The sequence below is a fragment of the Ovis aries genome, chromosome 15 (assembly GCF_016772045.2).
Source record: "Ovis aries strain OAR_USU_Benz2616 breed Rambouillet chromosome 15, ARS-UI_Ramb_v3.0, whole genome shotgun sequence".
In the NCBI taxonomy this organism is placed as follows: domain Eukaryota; kingdom Metazoa; phylum Chordata; class Mammalia; order Artiodactyla; family Bovidae; genus Ovis; species Ovis aries.
In genome coordinates this window covers 30,637,709-30,663,075 of record NC_056068.1, presented here as the reverse complement: position 1 = coordinate 30,663,075, position 25,367 = coordinate 30,637,709, and the positions used below count along the sequence as shown (strand labels likewise).

The window sequence follows — 25,367 nt, the reverse complement described above, 5'->3', positions numbered from 1 at the left end:
CAGGGCATCATAAAAAATTTTTCAAAAATTTTAACGTAAGACCCCCAAGTGGATACATTTAAATTTAACTTCAATTCACCCAAAAAAGCTACCTTTGGTATCATTTTGGGGTTTTTTTCCCCTCCAAACTTATTTAATTGAAGGAAAACTGCTTCACAATATTGGGTTGGCGCTGCCATACATCAACATAGTCAGCTATAGGCAGACCTGGTTCCCTCCCTCTTTAATCTCCCTCCACCTCCCACCCCTGGAGGTTGTTACAGAGCCCTGGTTTGAGTTTCCTGAGTCATACAGCAAATTCCCATTGCTTATCTATTTTACATATGGACATATGGTAGTGTTTATGCTTCCAAGTTTTTAACTGACCTTTCTGCAGAGTCTTGCAATGGAGAAAGAGTCGGCAGGATTTTCTTTCCTGCGTTTTTTTTTGTTTTTGTTTTGCTGTTGGGGGTGCCCACCCAGGGTACATGTAATTTCCATCTACAATTTTACCTAAGAATTATCCTTCTCTACTTAGAAGATGCCATTTTCCACTAAGATTATAACTTCAGGAGTAGTGCACATAAGCCAGTGAGCAAGTCAGCTAATACTTCTCAAGATAACCAGATTCACTAACTAGCAATCCACAGGGTGACCTATGTCAGAAACACATTATCTTCATAATTATGTCACCTATTTGTTCTTAACAGCAAATCAGAAATAAGATCTTCAACAACATATAAAATTTAAAGAACTGAAGCATATGGAGAAAGGAACCTGAAGCTGTTAATAACCTCATTAAATTTAAATATTCCCTAAATAAGAATACCTTTTTTTTTTTTAAGAGCCAAACTTGCCACTCAAAATCTTTCAATTAAACACCCAGCAATTTGGGGGTCGTCCTGGACTCATTTTCCTCTGTTCTATCTCACTCACTGTCACTGCCGTCCTCCCGAGCTCCATCACCCCACCCCTGGGGCAGGAACTTCTCTCATCTTCCATTATAGTCTCCCACCTGCACTCCTGATCTCAAGAATTACCTCTGATCTTCTATCAAATTACTACCAGTTTTTCACGGAAATAAAAATCAGTCAAATAAATGAAACTAAGTAGAGCTTTCACTTGAAAACAAAGTATCTCTCATTACAAAAGCAATATATTTTCACGGCTGAAAGCCAGGAAAATACAGGTAAAAAGTAAAACAACCATGCACAATCTCACAACTCAGAAATGTTTAAAAAATCAGCACATGACTTTGAAGGTTTTTTTTAAAGCATGTTTAAAAAAAATAACTGGCATTATATTTACAGTTTTATCTTCTATTTTTAACACGCCATGGACACTCTTCTATTAAGTTTTACTTGAAAATGTCTTTAGTGCTTATATTCAGTTCAGTTCATTCGCTCAGTCGTGTCCGACTCTTTGCGACCCCATGAATCGCAGCACGCCAGGCCTCCCTGTCCATCACCAACTCCCGGAGTTCACTCAGACTCACGTCCATCAAGTCAGTGATGCCATCCAGCCATCTCATCCTCTGTCGTCCCCTTCTCCTCCTGCCCCCAATCCCTCCCAGCATCAGAGTCTTTTCCAATGAGTCAACTCTTCACATGAGGTGGTCAAAATACTGGAGTTTCAGCTTCAGCATCATTCCCTCCAAAGAAATCCCAGGGCTGAACTCCTTCAGAATGGACTGGCTGGATCTCCTAGCAGTCCAAGGGACTCTCAAGAGTCTTCTCCAACACCACAGTTCAGAAGCATCAATTCTTCGGCGTAAACCTCTACAAATTTCCTAAGTGATTTATTAACACCAGTCTCCTAGGAGCTCCTTGCCATCACTCTTCAGAGGCGCCAATTTTAGACTGGCTTCCTCGCTGCCCCTACTACAAATACTGGTGTGGTTGACATCTTTGTATAAAAACTGATAACTAAATTTTTACTTTCTTTATGTCTTGAGATATATGCCAAAACTGGCACTACCAGATCAAAAGGTTTAAATATTTCTTAGGCTTTTGAGGTACACTGTAAAGTTATTTTCTATAAAGTTTAAACCAATTTATAGCCTCAACTGAAGAGTACAGAAAACACTGCCTTATCACAATCCTCCATTCAGTATTCTTTTAAATTACAATTTAAAAAGGGGAAAGAAAAATTTTTTTAATAAAGATGAAGTTCCCAACACAGCAAGGCATAGTCTCAGAAGGTTTTTGCTCAATATCCAAGATTATGCCTTATGCTATAACACTGTAACTCTTATTTGGGTTTATCTGTTCATTTATTTATCAATTCAAATATTTATTTCACTATCTTGCAGGTACTGGGAACACAAAAGTGAGTTAGACAAGCTCACTAAAGCTGAAAAAATTAATTCCATGGTTTCTTCTTCCAAAGCATGGCCCTCAGAGCTGTCAGATTCCCTCTCTTCTAACTACCTTCTGGCCTGGTTTGGGCTCAGTCCTTGAGAAGAGGCAGTCCCTATGCTGATCAACATGACATCTGTGATAACAGAGAGTGCTAAGACATGAGACTGGAGAAGCCAGACAAAGGCCAAGCAGTGAGTGGTCTTGAATGAACGCTGAGGAACTTGCCTTTAACCTGGGGGCTACTGTTTCCCATACTTAAACTCTGCCTTGAGGACCTGCCATAGTCACAGAACTCCTGAATTCAGTATTATTAATGTTCTTCTTTAAATAGTATGATTTTCATTTAAAAAGAAAACTTTACTTCACTGCTATAAACTTAAAAACCAGTATCACTTGACGGGGCTTCACAGGTGGCTCGGTGGTAAAGAATCTACCTGCCAATGCAAGAGACGCAGGTTCAATCCCTGGGTGGAGAGGATCCCCTGGAGGAGGAAATGAGGTTTCTTGTCTGGGAAATCTCATGGACAAGGAGCCTGCCAGGCTACGGTACATGGGGTTGCAAGGAGTTGGACAGGACTTAATGACTAAACAACAACAGCAATTATTTGACAAAATTAGAAAGCAAGAGTAGATAAAATATACAAACTGCTATTGAATTTTTATAATTTTTAAATGCAAGTAAAGCACTCTTGGAAATAGAAACACTAACAATTAGTATACCAGTAACATGATCATTACTGGAGAAGGCAATGGCAACTCACATTCCTGCCTGGGAAGTCTCACGACAGAGGAGCCTGGTGGGCTACAGTCCATGGGGTCTTAAGAATCAGACACAACTTAGCAACTAAACCACCACCACCAACACGATCGTTAGAGAAGCCTTGAAAAAAAAAAAGCATTTCATGTCTCCTTCTCCTCAAATCTCAAGTTATGACATGCCTTTAGCTAGAAAAAACTGTCCTACTCAGTTAAGTGGTACCAGTGATTGGTCATTTAACAGGAAAGAGCAGTTAGAGTAAAGAACTGTTTAAACAAACCAATCATATACACCTTAAACTTCAATTTAAAATATTTAGGTGTATATTTATTTGCCAATTTTTAAATGTAGGCTCAAGGCTTTTTCTTTGAGTAAGGATGTGTAGGGCTGCCTTATTATCCTTTTATAAATTACGCTATAATAGATCTGCTATGTTCACGTCCTGTTTCAGTTTCTTTACAGTGGACAAAGAAACTAAGGCTGATCCCTGGACTCTTTTTCTCCTCAAATAGCTAATAGTGGTTTTTCATCTCTAATTTGACAGAAATTTCCTTAGTGACAAGTCTCTACTTGTATTTCCAAAGTACATACAACTCAGCTTTCATAGAAATAACTTTCCTTTTATGCTCATATTTCATCAGTGTTCATAATATTTAGCTATCTAATTCCAATACTAGTACAACAGACTGGGATTACAAAGTTCACCTGGAAGTATTCAGACATACTAGAGTAGCTTGTAGATGTAATAATTTAATCCAACTGTGAGTAGAAGTCATGCTCCATGGGGGAAATGGAGTACGTCCATTAAATTGAGGTTAACTAAGAGATTTCCACTACTGCTTCTACCCTCTCTTCTTAAATATATTGGTCGCATCATTCAAAACTGGATAATGTTAGCTTCCCTTGATTACAGGACTTTGTGAATTCCTAAATGACCACTCATCTTTACCACATGTTCCCTCCAACAGTTCCTTAAATGTAATCGGTCACCTTGAGACAGTCCAACTGTTATCGTAACATCAACAATGTTACTCTTTCTTGGCACTTTTGCAGCATCTCTAACACTATTATTTTCATGTTTTTTGTCGGCCAGTACAGCTCAAAAATATTCATTAAAAATCTTATAAAAGTATCCCCTATCTTAACCTCAAAACTGGAACCACACTACAGAGTTTGGCAGAAATAATGGAAAAGTCTTTGCACATCCATTTGAGTTGCAGGAAAAATTTCAAATATTTCTGGAAGAAATCTTCAGTTTTTGAGATAACATGCATGAGTGAGACAAGTTTTACAAATAGGCACATCTTGATAAACATATCTGTTCATGGGAACAACTTACATTTATCCTGACAATGTAAGCATCCCATGTGCAAAACAAAGTTAACAAGATTAAGTGCAAAACTAGAACTATGAGATGCATAAGTGAGTTGGATTTTTGCTCCTCTCTGAAAAGACCACTTAAGGTTTCCTCTGAAAAACCACTGAAAGTATTCTGAATATCATCAAAGATACATGGAAGATCTCATAATTTTTCACAATAATCTCCCCGAACTGGATGGCAGTAAAGAGTAGATGAAGAACTCCTTTTCCATTTCATCAACATCAACTAACAGCTTGACACATTTGGAAGAACAGATTCTGAAGATTCGATAGTTTCTCTGAATAAAGGGCCTAATTTTTATTAGTATTTAAACGTAAAACAAAGTTGGCCATTAACTATTTTCTGAGCTTTTAAACCATAGACATTTGAGAGTTAGGATTCTTGGTGCTTGTCAACATCAAAACTTAAAAATGAAAACATCCCAATAACCTTAAATCTCATCTGAATTATACCAGGTCATTTCCAAAGAAGTCTCCCTTTCTTGCTGACTAAAAACAGTCTCTCACTGAAGAACTGATTTTTCAGGCAGACATTTCTGTAAATAAAGGATACACTGCTGTATTTCATTTTTTATTTTTTTAAATCTAATAATAGCTTGCAATTTTTCTACTGTTGTGTCTACTCTATGTGGCAAAAATACTGATTTTCTATTTACAATAATGAAGTAAAGTTTCCTTTGGAAATGGATTTTCAATTTAAAAGGCAATGTTACAGAAGATTAAGTAACTGATACATGAGGGATTAAATTATTTGGATACTATCTAAGTCATAATTTTAAGTATGGGAAGCAACAGCCTACAAGAAAAAGGCAAGTTCCTTTCCACGCATTCAAGACCATTCTAATTATCCTTGTAGTCTCTTTTCTCACCTCTTTTCCTCATTACAAACTTCATGTTCTAGGAATACCCTGCACATAACAAGCCATCCTTTCTGCCTAAAATGTCTATTCTATTATCCATATTATCACCACTGCCACCTTCACAGACCATACGACATGTATGCACACGCGCGCGTGCGCGCACACACACACACACACACACACACTACACCTAACACCCAACTCAACTCACCTTTTAAAGAGGTTCTACACTAAGGTTTTATCTTCCTCCAAAAAATTCTCCATAACCCTGTCTCCTCAGACTGCATCATTAGAGATTTTATCTTATTCATCTATATATCTTTCTCTGGTTCCCAGAATATTCAATAAGTCATTTTTGAAAGAATGACTATTACTTGACTCGTTTGTATCATTTAGCAATGTTAATTACACTTTACTTTCAACTTTCATCCCTTCATGAAAGCTCCTTTATAAAACACCCTCCTGGTACTGCTACTCCTCTGCAACCATTCCTTTGATTCTCTGCAGTATTGATTCTCAATAGCCTTTGAGAGCCCTTCTGGACTACCCCAGACATGTGACCCAAGATGCTATTTGGGCCATCCTTTTGGCACAATCTCATTCTTACTGAACTCATCTACTCAAAGTGCTTCAACTACCATCACAAACACAATAGCAGTAGCTATGCCCTCATGCCTTCGCAACTAGTCGCCGATTAGATGTCTGCACCTGTAGGCTTCATAGGTACCTATGCTGGGCAGAATCTAAAAGAAACCCCAGTGAATTCTGTCTCCTGGAATTCATGCCCTGTATAGTTCCCTCCCACACTGAATAGAGCTGATCGCTCAGCTGATCTGAGAGAACATTTCAAAAAAGACAGATTGTCTTCTGAGCTTAGCTCATAAAACTCACGGCTTCCATCTTGTTCTCTATGATCACTTGATTTAGATAAAGTCAGCTGCCTCAAACATTCCCATGAGAGGTCTTCCTGGTGAGCAACTGAGGCCTCCTACCAACAACCAGCACTCACTTAGCCAGCATGTGAGTCAATCACCTTGGAAGTCCATCCACCAGCTCCAATCAAGCCCTCAGAGGAGTCAAGCACGGCTTTGCTTCCATAATAGACATCTCAACTACAACCTCGTTAGACAGCCTGAACCAGAACCACCCAGCTAGGTTGCTTCCAGGTTCCTTATCATGGGAAACTGTGAGCTAACAAACGTTTAGGAGCACTATCCAAGGGAACTTGTTGCAATGATTAAAATGGTCTATATCCAATGTCCACAACAGTAGCTACTGGCTACACATGGCTATTGTATACTTGAAAGTGGTTAGTGTGACTGAAGACCTAAATTATAAATTTTATCTAATTTTAACTAATTTAAATGGCCACAAGTGCCTTGTAACTACCATGTTAGAGTGCAAGTTTATTTACTGTTTTGGGATAATCTATTAGATGAATCCAACCTTAAATTGAATCTGTCCCTTACTACCTCAGTTCTCTCTCCATCTTTCATCTTATCAGTCAACCAAACACACACACACACACACACACACACACACACACACACACACACACACACAAACCCCATGCCTTCTCCCTTTTATATTCCATTATCTTGGTGAATGGAATACCCAACATCCACTAAAACCCAAGCCAGAAAGGCCCTCACTTTCACCACCTACCTTTCTTATACTTAACATCTTCTTAATAGCTCTATTTGTCTCTTCACCTTTAAATGCAGTTACAAATTTAGTACTTCATTCTTCATTACTGAAAAATGTCTCCTTATTGGTCATCTCTGCCCCTAAAACTTCTCAAGACTAATCAAATCTTTACAATGCCACCCAAATGATCTTTCTATACCATAACTACTGACCATATTACTCGCGTAATTAAAGATCTTCAGTGGCTTCCCACAATCCAGTGGAAAAAAGCCAAACTCAGAATGGTATAAAAATAATCTGACACCTCCTATCACTGTAACTTTACCAAATGTTGTACCCATAGTCAACCACCGTGTTCTTGTCACATTGAACTACATGCATGGAGTTCTTAGAAAAGATGAGCTATTTTACCCCTTGTTCATAATCACTGCTTCTACCCGAAATGATCTTTTATTCCTCACCTGTCTGATAACTACAACCCATCTTTAAAGATTCAATGGAAGCATTTATCTCCTGTTTCTGAGCTATCCAGAAAGTACTGATTTTTCTTGAGTCTCACTGCCGACATGTCTATCTCCTTCTATTAGACTAGAAGCTTCTAAAGGGCAGAACGAGTACCCGATTCAATGCTGATTCTATCTGACAGGACAGCATAGTGTTAACAGTGTAGGCTGGGAAGTTAGACAAACTGAAGACTACAATTCCAGTTTTTCCACTTAGTAGGTATGCTACTCGGAGAAGGTGATGGCACCCCACTCCAGTACTCTTGCCTGGAAAATCCCATGGACAGAGGAGCCTGGCAGGCTGTGGTCCATGGGGTCGCAAAGAGTCAGACAGGACTGAGCGACTTCACTTTCACTTTTCACTTTCATGCATTGGAGAAGGAAATGGCAACCCACTCCAGTGTTCTTGCCTGAAGAATCCCAGGGATGGGGGAGCCTAGTGGGCTGCCATCTATGGGGTTGCACAGAGTCGGACACGACTGAAGTGACTTAGCAGCAGCAGGTATGCTACTTAAAACTTTCTGAGCTCCTGTTTCTTCACCTACAAAATGAAGATTATATAATAAAACCCATTATACTTCAGAGTAAAGAATAAGTAAACTATTATGTATAAAATGTTACAGCTCCTACTATATGATTTTTAATCAATAAGTGTATTTTGGATGGAGAGACTAATGAGTTACCACCTCCTGGGTGGGTAAAGGAAAAGTGAGATAGATCAAAATAAAAGCTACCATCTTTGAAGTCACTTCTACTAGGCTACTCTATAAAGAAAATACATTAAGTAATCCAGGAACCCCCTTAGGTATCTACTATGTGGTCAGAAAATGACAGAGAATGGCAAAAGGACTCAACCAGAAATAAATAAAAGGCTGAGGAAACTAAAAGGTTGAAGAAGAGCAGAAGTTCTAGATGGGATCAGATGGGAGAGATCAAAAGCCCAGTAGTGACAATGAAGGCAAAGAATGCATATAGAAAGGAATGGGGGAGACTGAGAAATAGAAGGTAAGAAGTAGAAAAACACAAAAATTTGGAAGCAGGATCTTTCCGAGCAATGACAAGAGCTACGATGTAGTCATATAGATAGTTCCTAGGGTAAGTCACATGGCACTGCAGATACTGCACTATTTTTGACTTGAAAAATAAAACAGATTAGACCACTTTTAAAATAATAAGCTGGACCTCTTTCAAATAATAAAATTTGGGGGGGATTACACATTAATTCAATTAATTTCATTCTACATTCTACCTTTTGCCTTGAGTACCTGAGACAATGTGGGGCTCTTAAGAAAATCATGCAAAACAAAAAATTACATTGTTAAAGTGTTCCAGATGTTCCCTGGAACACAATTTAAAAATTGCTACTGTAATTTCCATTAAAAGATGGCAGTGTTTAGTCGCTCAAGTCGTGGCCAACTCTTTGTGACCCCATGGACTGTAGCCCACCAGGCTCCTCTGTCCACGGGATTTCCCAGGCAAGAATACTGAGGCGGGTTCCCATTTCCTTCTCCAGTGGATCTTCCCAATCCAGGAATCAAATCCAAGTCTCCTGTGTCTCCTGCATTGGCAGGCAGATTCTCTACCCCTGCACCAGGGAAGTCCACGTTAAAAGATAAAGAGACTACATAAATAATCTTCTTTGACTGAACCTTCTCATTTGAATTCCATGCTCTGTAGCTGTGTTTGGACTCTACCTTCACAGAAAAAACAGTTACCCATAATTGTGTGCAGTAGCAAACACAACGCACCAAGAGTCAGAAGGCCTGGATTTTAAACCTGGTCCCAAGTATGTATAAGCTGGGAAATAACAGGCTAATCAACAAATGTCTCTGAATCTTTTTCTCATCTGTAAAACAGGAATAACATCTGCCTTATAGTGCTGTTACATGTATTAAACACAATGCCTACAAAAAAACCTACTTAATAAATTGAAGCTTTTATAACTAAATGAGGAAATAACTGTAAAAGTGTAGTAAATGAGACTAAATTACTCAAGTATCACACTGACAAAATATATGAAAGCAACAATGATCTGACTTGTTAGATGGGACAAAGCTGAAGTGAATCAGCTGATTCACTTCATACAATCAGCTGATTGTATGGTAATAACCTTCTTATTTTTAAATACAGGACAATAAACATGGGCAAATATTTCTATAATAAATAGATTATTATGGATTGTGAATTTGTAATTCACCCCATTATTTTTTCCAATCTGACTTTTAATTACATCAGCCCTCAAAGATAACAACATTCTCCAGACAAGTCATATCTATAACAAACTTTTCAAGCTGGGTAAGCAAAGATTTCCTTATTACTACCAGTGTAAGGAAGCAATGCTAGCTAAAATGAGATATGGTAAATATTTATGCAAAATTAACAGAACTTTACCCCACAGGGATGCTGCAAGCATGGGAAAAAGCCGCTTCCCAGCACTCGGCAGAGCGGATGTCTGCAGATCTCCCTAAGGGCTATGCGGTCTCCATGTCCATACGAATGCTTCAAAGGGCATTGCTTTTTTGCAGGCAGCCTCTCTGTAAGCTTTAAACCTAGTAAAACTCTCAAATTAGAATTCTCCATCCTTTCTCTACATAGAAACAGTATTCAATAAAGGACTTGGTTTGTGGGTTTCTTTTTTAAACCAGCTATCTGCCTATCTGTTCTTGATTCTCCAGGGTTACTAAGAAAATGCAGGAAAACAATTCATAGCTTAAAAGAGGTTAAAAAATAACACTGAACTATCTCTTAGGCAAGTTTTCTTTTCCAATGTTATAGCACAAAGGGAGGCTAAGTAAAAGGATTCATGCCACAGAATTTTCAGTAACAAAAAAAATCATTTACAGAGAGGAAATGAAGACTAAAAACTAACAATGTTTTATGGCACAGAATATGAATCTACAGCTAGGATGAAAGGGATGATATTTCTTTAAGTGGTAGAAACTATAAACTAAATGATATAGAAGAGATTACTACTGTAAGAAGAAACCTTTAAAAAGAAAATATAATCTCCATTACCACTTAACCAAACATAGATTCTTGCTAAGAATAAACTTAAACTCAATTTGCTTACATCGTTTGTTTCACAAAGGCCCAATCACTATTCATTCATTTGCTACCTTTTCCTCCTCTTACATACTCAGTATAACAATTTTTTGAGTAATTTCTTACTGTTTTGTGTGCCTGTAACACACACACACACCAAACCAAATCCCATAAAACTTGTATTAGATGGACTGTAAACTGCCAGGCTCCTCTGTCCATGAGATTCTCAGGGAAGAATACTGGAGTAGGTCGCTATGCCCTCCTCCAGGGGCTCTTCCAGATCCTGGGATCAAACATGCATCTCTTACATCTCCTGCTCTGGCAGGGGGTTCTTTACCACTAGCACCACCCCTAAAGTACACATGACTTCTCATCTTAATCCTCAACACTAGTCAATGAATATCACAGGTAAATTTCTTAATTCTTTAAATACAAATTAGCACACAGCAAGAATGCAAAATAACTTTGACAACGTAATGACGTACACAGAGCCGGCATTCAATACTTATTGAACAAATGAAGAAACAAATGAACTGATGTTGTCAAGACAGAACTGGACAAATCTAAGTGATCAAAGGCAGATTTAAAAGTTGACTGCCAATCCTAAAAAAATCTTATTGACGCTATACCTAGAGATGTTACTGTTTCACAGTCTCTTTGGTCTATTCCTCACCTCTAAATGCACCTTAATTCTAAAAACATCCTATAACTTGAAATTAATGGAAAGGGAATATTATCACAGCAAGGAAAACACTGCCACAGCAGTAGAAGCAGCAAATACATATGAATTTGAAATTATTTAAAATGTGTAGATCAAAGTTGTAGGAAAACCCAATTTCTTAAGTTTAAACAATAATAAATTCCTATTCTAAGTTTCTGACCTCCTTTATGTACTTAAATACATTTTCATTTAATCTTCATGCCAACATTAAAGGTAAGTGATATTACTCCAATTTTTATACATGAGAAAACTAAACTGTTCCTCAGAGACATAAATTTGCCTGAAGTTTTCTAGCATGTAAGCAGAACAAGTCTTGACACCAAAACCCAGGCTCTTTTCTCTACATTATCTTCATTTAGTTCCCTTTATTACTCCTTTCTTACAAAGGCTGCAAAAAATTAAAATTAGAATACATATAAATAATTAAGAGCTAAAATATCTTTCCTTTAAAAGCTACTTTCAATCTCTAAAACGAGAATTATCTCAAAAAAATTCTGCCAGGGCAGTCAAAATTAATATAATTACTAATATTTATCCATATTTTACTTAATTCCCTTTTTGGAAACAAATTATATCTTGCATCCTGTTATGCAATAACTGCACGGTAAGAACCTTCTCTCTCTCTTTTTTTTAAACTATTCACATCTATTTACTAATACACCCAATTTACCTTCAAACACTGTCTCAAGAATTCTGACCATGTAGGGCTTCTGGATAAATACACAAGAAACACAAACACTTAAGTAATAGAAAGCACAAACCTTTCCCCAAACTGCACAAATGACAAATGCAACTAAAATGCAACCAAGTGTTAGGAAGTACATTATTCTGACAAAGGGACCAACAAATTATTATCTTTAAAAATGAATGTTTTTCTAACATGATACAATAGAAATATAACATGAACAAAAGGCAGGTCAAAGAGTTAATTCTCCATGGGGAAAAAACTGTTTATTTATTAAAAACAGAATGTACTGCCCCAAGCAACCAAAGCCAGAATCAATTCAATGCCAAGAAAAATTCAAAATTAAATAAAATTTTATGTACAAGTCAATGATAACCAAGTTTCTGCTTCAGTCACTACATGGATTCTGAAATGAGATTAACAATATAACTTAATTAAAGAAAACTGAAACTACTTGGACACCTAGAAATACCATTTTAACTAAGTTTCAATGAACAGTGAAAAACATCAGATAAGAAAACATAGATAGTACTATCCTAAAATAAACTATTTTCATGTTATATACAATAATTTATTCACTAGCCTGTATTAATCCTCTCTGATCAACTCACTGTCACCTGCCAACCTACAAACTGAAGGGATTGTATCTGTTTAGCTTGCTTCCCAGTTACATAATACCCCTCCCAAGTATGTCCTGTGAAACTGACTATTCTAGATCCTCCCATAACCATAGAAATGATAAGTAAACTTACTGTCCCACACTATATGCTAGTAAAATCTATGAAGTTGTGAGTCAAAATGTAGGCTTTAAAAAGGTCCTCAGATGAACTAACCTGAGCAGCTGAGAGTGAGTTAAATTATTTCTAAACTAAAATTAGATTCACTTTCTTATTTTTATATTGTTTTAGGACCATTTCCTTAGAGATCTGACAGAACTTTTCTCTGCACAGTACACAGCATAAGTGAATACAGAATTTTTAGAAATGATTCTGATATTCTTCTCCAGAGTATATAACATCAGCAACTGGGAACTCCCAGAAGACTTAGAGCCATTAAGGGCTGGGATTCCTTTCAGTTGGCGTCATTCCAACAGAGGCTCAGTGTGAAATGAAACCTCCTGCAAATCAAATCTGTTGCAATGTTATTTTTTTCCAGAGGTTAATTACCTGCTTCACACATACACACACACACACACACACACACACACACACACACACACACACACACACACGAGGAAAGGACGTACTGGAAAAAAAGATGACATTCTGCTGTAAGCCTCCTCCAGAAATACTCAAAACGAAATCAAAACAACTTTCTGGCTGTCAAATTCTAAATACAACTCCATGAACATCCTCTCCTACTTAACACTGCTCAGTCCATAGCATCATTATCTCCAACTACTAACAGACAGTAAGAATTTACTAAAAGAAGTTACACCTTCAGATTTTATCTTTCAGAGATACTCAGTGAAATATTTATGGTTGAAATTATGATATCCAGCAACTACTTCAAAATAATCCAGTGGAGAAGCAGGGAAAGGAAATAGATGAACCAAGACTGTCTATGCACAGAAAGTTTTTGATGCTAACAATGGGAATACGGATGTTTATCATATTATTCTCTGTACTTTTGTGTATGTTTGAAACAGTCCATAGAAATAAAAACTTTCACAGATTCAAAACCCATTTAACAAGAATTTATCGATCGCCTCCAATGACAGTCTTACTGCTCTGCCCTTTCTTTCCTTAAGAGGATTATACAGACCTATTATCACCCGACCCGTGATGCCACCTGTGGGAGGAATACACGTCTCTGGCCCAATGACAATGAGCGTGACCATATTACTGCTTTGACCAATGACATGTGAGTGATGTGATGTACACCTCGACAGAGCAGAAGTTTTTGAAGTCACTGTATGTTTCCATCAGTTTTCTTGTTATTTCCCTCTGCCACAGAAATGGCATATTCCAGGGGCTGCTGGGGGGATGCTCCTTCAGACAGGGTTCCAAAAACGCTGCAATCAATCCACAGCTGACAAGATGCAGTGTAAGCAAGAAATTAACTAGTGTTGTAAGCCACAGATATTTGTTGGTGTTGCTATGGCAATACAACCCAGCAAAAGCTGATAGATACATTTACTATCAGTTAGTTAGGTACCAAGAATATTAAAATTATGAGTGGTATATTTATGAGACTGTAAAGTAAGGTAGACACACACAAAAAAAACTTAACTATAGTTACCTCTGAGAAGAGAGTCTGAGAACCAGAGGGTGTGCAAGGTACAGTTAAGATCAGAAGACTTTATATATTATTATATTATTTGAATTTTTGTATGTTTAACAACATCATTTGGATATCTGGATAATTTGGGCTATTTTTTATTCCTTATGCTTTTTAGTACTGAAATAGAATAAAAATATATTGAAGCAGATAGTAACTAATTAAAAATGAATAAGAACTACCCTCCTATCCTTAAGCAATCTAAAAATTGGTTGCAATTTAGCTTTAAAGAAAGCTTCTTCCAATAAGACATACATTATTAATTCTTTAAAGTGGTAAAGGTGATATGTGAAAACAAAATTTAATAAAATTAGGAGTGTAAGTACATGCAACTCTCAGTTTGCTCATCTTAAGATTTCAGTAAAGCAAACATAGGGTTTTGTACTTGGGTAGTACACCTACTGATCTCAAAGGAAATTCTCTCAATTTTATTTTAGTATGCCAATTAAACTGGTGAAGAAGTGCACTCTAGGCGTTAAACTTGGTGAATAAGCCTTAACCATAGACAAACCTTAACTACAGACAAGGTTTCTACTCCTCTAAGTTAACCCATACAGGGTAAATATATTTTTAAGCATTAGAAGAAAAACATTCCAACCACAGCTCTTGAAGTGATTAAACAAAACTTGAATGGTTACAGAAGTCTCAAGGCCAATAAAGTAACACTTCACGACGTGAATAAATTTTTACTTAAACTTGAGCAATACCTGCAAATATGATTAGGGACATGTCTGCTCTTTTCATCTTAGGATCTCAAAGCACTTTACAAACATTAATTTAACCCTCATATCGCCTTCGGAGGTAGGTATTATACAACATTATAACTATCTATTCTGCCTACAAAACGTTTAAATATCCCTTCAGCAGTACTTGCCCTGAGGAGGTATTGCCAAAACAGCCAATAAGACAGGAAATAAGCCGACAGTGCATATGCCACCAACAATCTCTAAAAAGATCAGACCTTCACCCACAAGAACCACTTCCTCTGAGTAAACCACAAAGACGGCACAGGGCAACCACAACATAGCAGCTTGTGTTGGAACACAGGCAGACAACACCTCTAATCTATGGAAGGCTATGTCCGAGCACCTTCACAAGGTATCGTATATGTATTTCAGTGTATAAGTGTATTTGGGGGACTTGTTACTCTTCTGGACGAGATATAGTCACCTTCTACATTACATCATCAATTTCATATATAATTTATTCAGATACTGATTTTTTCACCACCATAAATATCTAGATTTTTCTGAATCCACATGAAATCCTCCTTAAGGTCGAGTGTATGAACCTAACATCAGCATTTAAATGTAATATTTAACCAAAACAGTATTCTCAGGACAGTTATCTTTAAATGCCTAAAATAGGCATCAAAAGAAAAAACAGGGTGACAAGTAAAGAGTGAACATTAACTGAACCAGGTTTTCTTATATATTCCCAATTTCTTCATGAACTGTCCCTTACAGTCCCATGACAGGAAACCTAATTTTTTACTGGCCTTTAGATTTGCTTATCTCTCAACACTGGGAAGCCACCCAGGTCTATCATGTGTCTATGACCTAAAAAAACCAGGATTCAGCATTTGAATTAGTAAGAGATCCTGTTTTGCTATGAATCTAAACTGTCAGCTGCGTTGGTTCATGTTAATTTAGTAAGGAAAACAGCATATTTCTCCTTTTACTGAAAGTCAGTAACATATGTTTATAAAATGTAGGCAAAGTCTCTGACCTGTGACACCACCACATATTATCTCTGCAAAATAAAAAAGCTGAGAATTATTCTAGGTCTAGCTTCATAGGTTTGTCTTCGTGTTAGAAACTCTTACAAATTTCTTTCTTTTGCTTTCTTTTGCGGCTATCTTGGTACTCTAGATATTCTAACTAGAGAAAGTAAAATACCCTAAATCTCATCTCTTTCCAAAATTCTGACGTTTGAGGTAACAAAATCACTAGCAAAACAGGGAAGAATAAAGACATCTATTTAAAATAACTTTAAGTATCAACAATAAAGGTCTACTAATACAACATTCAAGAGCTCTATCTTATATATACATAATAATTTCAATATCCACGTTTTCCTTCTGTTACTTATCATTAGTAACAATTCTTGTAAATACACTGGTAAGAAAAGAAAACATTATTTCAATATTAATAACAGTATGTCTTATTGGAAAAACCTGCTTATCATTGCAAATCTATTTCTTTTCACTAATAAGTGGAAATAACAGGAAAAAACAAAGTTAAACAACACAAGCACACACACAAAAAAAACCAAAACGGAAAAATGACACACAATTTTAAGGTTAGACTGAAAAACTACTGTAAAAAACAAAGAAAAGAAAAAAGAATAACAACTTACAGATAAATCTCACCATACAGTGATATCTTACTTTAAAGCTACAACCACATCTCTTTATTAAATTCAGAGATAGTTCATCATCATTTCTGATTTAGTTTCAACCGGGATGGCTTATCATTTGCTTGCTACATTTTTTTCACATAACTGATAATCCTTGTAACTTACATTAGGGCGCAATATTAGAAAGAATCACTTTGTAAACAACGCTTTTATAACATGAGCAATTGCTTAATTAGCTGATTTGCTAATTATGCTATTTGTATATATGTTTGTTTGTTTGTTTGATGTTGACATCTCCCATATCCATTCTAAAAACTATCTAAAATAAAACTGAGTCAAAATGGTCTTGAGAATTTCTTTACTTATAACTTTGGGTTATGCCTGGAGAAAACAGAAGACCCCTGTATTATGGTAAAACCAAACTGGAACTTGTTCTAGAATATGAATAAAGTTAAAATATAGACTATCATTTTGTAGTAGGACAGCATTTAAAGAAAAAAACCATTTTGCACTAGATGAGCAACTGAGGAAAAGCTAATAAAATATTAAGAGGAACAGACTGACTTTTAGACACAAATCAACAGAATATACAACTTGGCTCAGCAAAGAATAAGGGTAGGGGGAAGGAAAGGGTGGTGGACAACTGTCTGAACCGTTTACAGTCACATAAACATAAAATGGGAGGAGATCATTATTTAGCCTAGTACAGCAAGTGTATACAAGTAACAGGACAACTTAAAAGAAAAGTCTGTGCTAAAGATCAGGAAAAACTTCCTGACTACTAGATCTATCAGATTGTTGTTCAGTCTCCTGAGGAAGTGACGATAGCTTTATCCTCTAGAGATACTTAAAATTAGAATGGATAAGGTACTAGAAAGCATCCGGTAAGAGAAAAATCCAACCCTGACTTAGCTTGGAAAGTTACAAGGGAAGCAGGACAGAAAAAATATACACAGAAAGACAATAATTTAGAGTGACATCTGGAGGACTTGAAAGCCAGAAAATCTAGGTCATATCTTGAATCTATCCTTTCCAGTTTTATAATCTTAACTTAAATGCTATGAGTTGCTGTAAGTGTAAATGATGATCTGCCTCACATTGAACTGAAGACACGGTAAATGTTAAAGAGCCACACTGCCATAGGACATCATTACATATATCAGGGTATTTTCTTCAAAAGGAAACAACAACATTTATAATTTTGCTGATTTTAAATTTTCAGTTCAAATGCCATTATTTTGAAGATTCTTAACTACTAAAAGGAAAAGGACCATGCCTTCCAATGACGTTTTAAAATATCAACACCACGTTTTAATGGATGAAACTTAATGAAGTTAATTATGCTCCCTGTTTCTGAAAATGTGGCATGGTCAATCCCTAGAAGATAAGCAGTTAAATGATAAGTAGCATTTCTAGTAACTTTGTTAGACAACCATGATGTGAAAGCACTTCTCCAATTACTGCTGGAAAACCGTTAAAATATCCTGCTGCTTCTGAATGGGAGAAAATAATAGCAAATGAAGCAACTGACAAACAACTAATCTCAAAAATATACAAGCAACTCCTGCAGCTCAATTCCAGAAAAATAAACAACCCAATCAAAAAATGGGCCAAAGAACTAAATAGACATTTCTCCAAAGAAGACATATGGATGGCTAACAAACACATGAAAAGATGCTCAATATCACTCATTAGCAGAGAAATGCAAATCAAAACCACAATGAGGTACCACTTCACACCAGTCAGAACGTCTGCGATCCAAAAGTCTGCAAGCAATAAATGCTGGAGAGGGTGTGGAGAAAAGGGAACCCTCCTACACTGTTGGTGGGAATGCAAACTAGTACAGCCACTATGGAGAACAGTGTGGAGATTCCTTTAAAAATTGCAAATAGAACTGCCTTATGACCCAGCAATCCCACTGCTGGGCATACACACCGAGGAAACCAGAATTGAAAGAGACACATGTACCCCAATGTTCATCGCAGCACTGTTTATAATAGCCAGGACATGGAAACAACCTAGATGTCCATCAGCAGATGAATGGATAAGAAAGCTGTGGTACATATACACAATGGAGTATTACTCAGCCGCTAAAAAGAATTCATTTGAATCAGTTCTGATGAGATGGATGAAACTGGAGCCGATTATACAGAGTGAAGTAAGCCAGAAAGAAAAACACCACTACAGTATACTAACACATATATATGGAATTTAGAAAGATGGCAATGATGACCCTGTATGCAAGACAGCAAAAGAGACACACATGTATAGAGCGGACTTTTGGACTCAGAGGGAGAGGGTGGGATGATTTGGGAGAATGGCATTGAAACATGTATACTATTATGTAAGAAATGAATCGCCAGTCTATGTCCGATGCAGGATACAGGATGCTTGGGGCTGGTGCACGGGGATGACCCAGAGAGACGTTATAGGGAGGGAGGTGGGAGGGGGGTTCATGTTTGGGAACGCATGTACACCCGTGGTGCATTCATGTCAATGTATGGCAAAACCAATACAGTATTGTAAAGTAAAATAAAGTCAAAAAAAAAAAAAAAAATCCTGCTGCTTTTACAACCCGTATCAGTTAGGTAGGCAATTCATACTCAATTCATGAAACCACCAGTGTGTTAAGCGGTATTACCAGGTTAACATATTTTTATTATGATTCAAATAAAGCTTCTCTCATCATCTCACTAAATACACGTGAACATCATATAAATGTGCCGTTAATCTAGAAGACTATAGCTCTGTACTTTTGAAAAAATTTACTTCGGACTGTACATGTTGACTCATGTAAAACTGTATGAGTGGATGTACTACTGCATACCTGTCTGAATCAGGATTTTAAACTGAAAAACTAGAAGAAAAGACAACATTAAAGTGAATACAAAGCTAGCTCTGTGATCCTGGCCCCACTTTCAATTCAGTATTTATCTAATGACATTTTACAAATGAATGCTACAAATAATTTCACCTTGCAGATGACTTAGGCAGCCTTGAAAACAGTGCACATACAGAATTTTTGTTTTGTATTTTAATCAAAAGCATTATTATACGGCACTGTTGGCAGAAAAAGTATCATGAATGAAAACGTTAATTACTGGGCAAATGCATATAAAGCCTCTGGCTTCCAGACCCACTTTAAAAAGCTGCTTCTTTAAAAAAAAAAAAAAAAAAAAGAACAAAAAGACTTGCTTCAATTAAACAAGCTTAAAGTTGAACTTACGGCGCTTAAAAAAAAAGCCAATATATTAAAAACCTTTTATCTATAAATCAAAACCAAGAAAATCTATGAGTCCTAGACAGGACATAGGTTCTTTTCAACAAAGACCTTTATAGCAAAATCCTACCTGTATTGTCCCTGAAAATTCACTGTTCTAGAATACAGCCTGAAACAATTTACTCAGTCCACTGAAAAAGCATTCTCTTATCTCTCAAAAGAAATTCCAACTTCCACAGGACCCCTAAACTCTTAGGGAGAGGACAAGCATCCAGGAGGATTAGAAACAATTAGGATTATTTTGGGACTAAGGGCAGCAATCAATGCAATTCTACCACTTTTCAAGTGCTGGTTCTAAAAGCTGAAAAATAAAATCTTCAGGTCTCACAGAAGTTACAAAGCAAGACACTGGATGGTATTCACAAGCTGTTTAGATTTTTCTTTTTAACAATTCAAATATGCTACATAAAAACAATAGCTACCATGAACATATAGTTTGAGTTTTAAGTTGATAACTACACTTTTAAAAAGGGGGCTGGAGTGCCTGAGGAGTAGAGAATGAAAAGGGGAAAAGGGGAAAAAATGAATGTGTTAATTTAACTGCAAAATAACAACAGGATATAACAGAATTCTGAGTCTCCAAAGTGACCATTCAGAGCCCAAACATAGCTGAATTCCATCCCAGCCCCAGCACGTCCCTAACACAAGAATAAAACCCTTATCTTGTTCAGCCATGTGTCGCCTGCCACAAACTGCAAAACAGAACAACGCCCAAAACCAGCTAGTCTGATTTCAACTGAGGACAGACAGACTCTGTAGTCAGAAGCATCACAATGAAAGAAGTCTAACTCACACAGCTGGCCTGGTGGGTCTGCACACTCTACAAAACAAAGCCATACCACATACAGCACTTCAGACTTGAAAGGATCTTTAAACAGGCACTGTTAATTTGCCAATAGCTCTAGAATCAGCAAAATGTACCTAGAGTGCACTGGAGTTAGACCATGAGAAGAGGCTGAGGTAGTTAGGCTGAGAAGAAGATGGGAACTGTTCTATACTAGTAACTTTATTAAGGCAGCCTGGCACAGAAATAACACTAAACCAGTACTTCCAGATTTCACCCCAACATATATTCAAATCAGGGACAACTCTTAAGAGTCAATGGATGCTTGAGATTATGGGGCAAGATATGTTCAAAGAAAAAGTAATAGTCACATAAGAATAAATCTTGTGGTGGCAAAAAAGAAACTAGTAGTAAATTCCTAAGAAATACGAATCCATAATTGTCTCACTAAGGCACATTAAGTGGCTTTTAAAGTCTTTTGTCTTTTAAAAAGTATGTGAAATTAGGCAGTACCTGAACTAATTCAAGTAGATATTAAACCCAAACCAATTTGCAGATTCATCTTAGAATATTCATCTTTTAATCCTTTGTGCCCAGCACAGTGCCTGGCAAAAAAACAGGCAGCATTAACCGCATGTTTATTGTACATTTGTATCTCACCTAAGTTATAAAAAGCAACACAAATACCAAGGTTTTCTTTCCAACATAATGGAAATAGGACATCTCTGAGAAGCAAAGAAGAAGGAAAGATCATTACTTGGGGGCCTTTAGGTGATTTTAATGTGGAATGAGCTGGTGATCCAAGGTTCTGTTTCTACAGAATTAAACACCCTTACTATTGCAATGAAAACTACCAACATATTAGTTTCTAGTAAGACTTGTCTCCAGGGTCAACAGAGAAGGCAAGAATTGAGAGAACCAGGAAAACAATCACCCTTGAAAGTGGCTTCTCAGAGACAAAACACCCTAAAAGAAAAGGAATGGGAATAACCAGAAAAAATCAAAATAAGCATTGTTAATAATGTTAAGTGTACTCTCGGAGAAGTTGAAAATTAAATGCATTTAAAAAAATACACAAACAAAGAATAAATAGTTTAAATATTTAATAGAATCTTTTAGGTGAACATTCACGTGATACTAGGAAGCATCAACAGGAACAGGAAATTCTGTTTCTGGAGTAGCTGTTAGGGTAAGATAATGGAATTTGGCCCTTTTAAAGTCAACAAATGAGTCTTACAATTGGGTGAAACTGTCTTATTAGGGAATTCAACTACTTTTTGCAGAAGCACTTCTCAAAATGCTTTCTTTGCTCCCTAACTTCAGCTATTTGATCTTTTTTTTTTCTTTTTAATGATGTAATGGTTTGAAGGCTGACCAAAAAAAAAATAATAATAACAACTGAAACTTGGGACTTGAATAAGTAAGTAAAGTCACTCAGTCCTGTCCGACTCTTTGTGACCCCGTGGACTGCAGCCCACCAGGCTCCTCAGTCTATGGGATTCTCCAGGCAAGAATACTGGAGTGGGTTGCCATTTCCTTCTCCAGGGGATCTTCCCGACCCAGGGATCGAACCCGGATCTCCCGCATTGGCCGCAGACGCTTTAACCTCTGAGCCATCAGGGAAGCCTGAATACGTTATAATAACACTGAAAAATATGTAGTAAAGAATATGCTTTTATCACTTAAATATTTCAAAGAATAACTCTAAAGAGTAAGGAAACTCACTTAAACCACAAATGGTCTACCTCAATTCACCAAGCAACATAGGTAAGTACTGTAAAAGACTGACCCAACTCAACAAATCCACCTGCCAGCTTCTACTACATAATTCGCTTAGGCCTACACCCCTTAAATGCAAACGTTTCTGGAAAATGAAATCCTAAAAGTGCAATAATTAAAATCAAGCCCCATGATGTTCCCCTGCCTTTTTTTTTTTTTTTTTTAAAGTTCCTTGATATTGTCCCCACCAGGAGACTGGGACTTACTGGTAATTCCAACATTCTGTAAAACTATTAGACAATAAACACTGTGCAAGTCAATGTTTCAAGGATATCAATTTCATAAATCATCAGGCAGTTAGTCTCAGAATGAAGTTCACAAACAGAACAGGGTTTAGGGAACTACAGGACAGGAGTTAAACTTATGAGGGACCAATACCCCAGCCGACCTCCGGCGCTGACCTTCACCCAAAATGACCTTCCTCTGCTTCCAAGAACAGTAATGAATCCTAATGCCCACTACGGACAGAAAAACACAATCGTGGCTTTACCTACCCTTCCTCCGACACTCTGGAAAAGTTTCTCTCCAGAAAAAAAAAAAAAAAAAAAAATTTCCAAATTCAATCAACCGGGTAACTTGGCAGCAACCCCAGACTAACTGCAGAGCTCGGAAACAACCCTCCGTCGGATGCCTGTCAACTTCACTGGGCAAAGGCAATCGGCAATCCTGACTCTCCTGTTAGGTCGGGCCCCATCCAGGGAGGCTAAGCGCAGGGGGGAGCTTCATACCAACCTGTCGGTGATAGTAGACTGTGTGCCACTCATTGGGGCCCTTGGCGAGAGGTCCTCCTTTTATCCAACTTGCATTTTACAGTAACACCTCCACCCCACCCCCAGCGCTCCGGGATCAGGCCCGACTCCGTAGGGGACACCAGAGTCCAACTCAAAACTCCATTCAGTCATCTAGAACGTCCGACTGGCAGAGGTCAAGGAGAGGGGATGCGGGTGGGAGCGAAGCAAGTTATCTCCCCAAACAAACCGAGCAAGTCCGCCAGAAGGCGAGGTCTAAAGCTAGGGAGCGATCCTTGGGAAAGCGCCGGAGAAAACTTCGTCACGGAGGGAAGTCGGCGAGCCGCGCGGGGAACGGACCTCAGGAGTCCGTCCGGGGCAGGATGGGCTCCTCGTCGGGGTCTCGGGGGCCTGCAAATCCCCGCCGCCGAGCCGGGGCCCGCTGGCTTCTGCTTTCTATCTGGGGCTGCCGGCCGCTCGTGGCCGCGGTCTCGGCCGCGTCTCGGGCCGCCCCGCGTCAGCCGCGCGCGGCTCCATGGCCCCGGGCCGGGGGACCCCTCTCGTCGTCCTCGCCGCCCCCCACCAGGCTCCGGATGCCGGGACGAGCACGAGCGCCGGGGGAGGAGGTTCCGCAGCCGGAGGTGACAGGAACCTGGTCTCTCAGCCCCGCGGGCTGCTCCCCATCCCTCGGAGGCCCGGGCTCTTCCGCGGTCGGCGAAGGCGGCGGCGGCGGCGGCGGTGGCTCCTCCCCGACGCGCCGGTAGGCGGCGGTTCCCGCGAGGGGCGGGAGGTTCCCGTCTGACCCGGCCTGGAAGCACTGGCCCGGGAGGCCGGCGGCGACCCCGGCGACTCGGAACGCAGGGCCGGCTAGCCGGGTCCTGGGGCTCTCGCGGGAGCGCGCGCGGCGGGCGGAGGAGGCCGCCGGCGGTGGAGGGGGCCGCGAGACAACCGCAGGCGCGCGCGCGGGTTCCGGTTCCGGTTCTGCCTTCCCGGCCCCTGCCGCATCCAGCGCGAGCGCTCGCCCTTCCCCTCCCCCGCCGACTTTTTTTGGCCTCCTCCCCTCTGACTTCGGGAAGCCGCCTCACCCGGGATCCCTCCGCGGCGCGCGGGGCGGCCCCAGCCCCCAGCTCTCGCCACCCCGCGCGCCGCCTCCGCTCACCGGCCGCGGGTGCGCGCCGCCCCCGCGCGGACGCCTCCGCCGGAATCTTGTGGGGGGAGAGCGAAAAAGTAGTTCTGTGGGGGCAGAAGGAGGTGGGCACCGTGCGACCCTGAGAGTCCCACGCGCCAACCTAAGGTTGTCCCAGGGAGCCCACGAATGCCGGAGGTTGCTACTTTGGGGTCTAGCTTGCCCTAACTCGGCTTTCCCCCAGAGAGCACGCCCCCAGTCCCGAGGAGTTGAGGATGAGAGAGGAGGCTCTTTGGAAATTACTCACCCCCTTGTCCTAGAAACTTGTATTCCTTAAGGGAGCATACTTGTTCTTTTCTGATAACACGCACAGACTGTTTTTGGCGAATGGAAGCAAACTCAGGTCCGGCTGCCCGGACCCCGCTGCTCTCTGGTGAATCAGACCCCAGCAGAGAGAGGTTTTGGCCTTGGCCGCTCACCTGGGGCACCTGCTGGCCTCGGCCCAGGGCAGGGGCTGCCGCGCAAAAAAGTCTTGGCTGCCGGCGGAGGGTTGGAGGATGGAAGTGTATAGGAATGGGGAGACAGTTTGGGAACTGGAGCCAGGATTTCTTCGTATAAGGTTGCTTTTAGGCTGCTTCTGCCTTGGCAAAATAAAATGTGTTATTTGCCAAATTGAGCAAGCATGGTGCTTTCCACAGCGGCTTAACAAGCTTGCTGTGGAAAGAAATGGGAGCGGGGAGGGGGGGGGGCAGTTTATTTATCCTGTTACATTACAGTTCTCTTTGAAGAGTTCCCAAATATGTATGTTTTTTTCCTACTAGGTAGTAGGTTTAGACACCCATCCAGTTTTATGGTTGCGTAACTCAGGATTCAAGCTATTCAAGTTCCATGTACAATATATTTCTTCCATTCCGCCTGCAAACATCTGAAGTGGCTGTCTCTTCATACAACCATTATCAGACTTTCGGGTTCAAACCTGTATTGGTGGGTAAGGGTCTTTAACCTTTTTTTGTGGAAATCAAGTGGCAAAGCAAATCTAATAAACAGTGGATGTGGAGAAAGGAAACAATTACCTCTTAACAATGCTGTTTCTAAGTC

General features: G+C 39.2%; 1 protein-coding gene across 6 annotated transcripts in view; it reads right to left on the bottom strand.

Annotated features, from left to right (window-relative positions):
• The window catches only part of ARHGEF12 (Rho guanine nucleotide exchange factor 12), a 164,679-nt gene extending 139,794 nt beyond the window's left edge, over positions 1-24,885 (bottom strand). For 2 of the 6 annotated variants that reach the window (XM_060399319.1, XM_060399321.1), the window contains exon 1: positions 24,749-24,885. Coding sequence is in view for 3 of the 6 variants with exons in the window: in XM_012095611.5 (XP_011951001.3) it covers positions 23,148-23,179 (32 nt within the window). In the remaining 3 variants the exon portion in view is untranslated. Of the gene's footprint in view, positions 1-22,909; positions 23,579-24,748 lie in introns of those variants that run through there. The other 4 variants (XM_012095611.5, XM_004016575.6, XM_060399320.1 and 1 more) reach the window with 3 other exon arrangements.
• Positions 24,886-25,367: the final 482 nt, after the last annotated feature.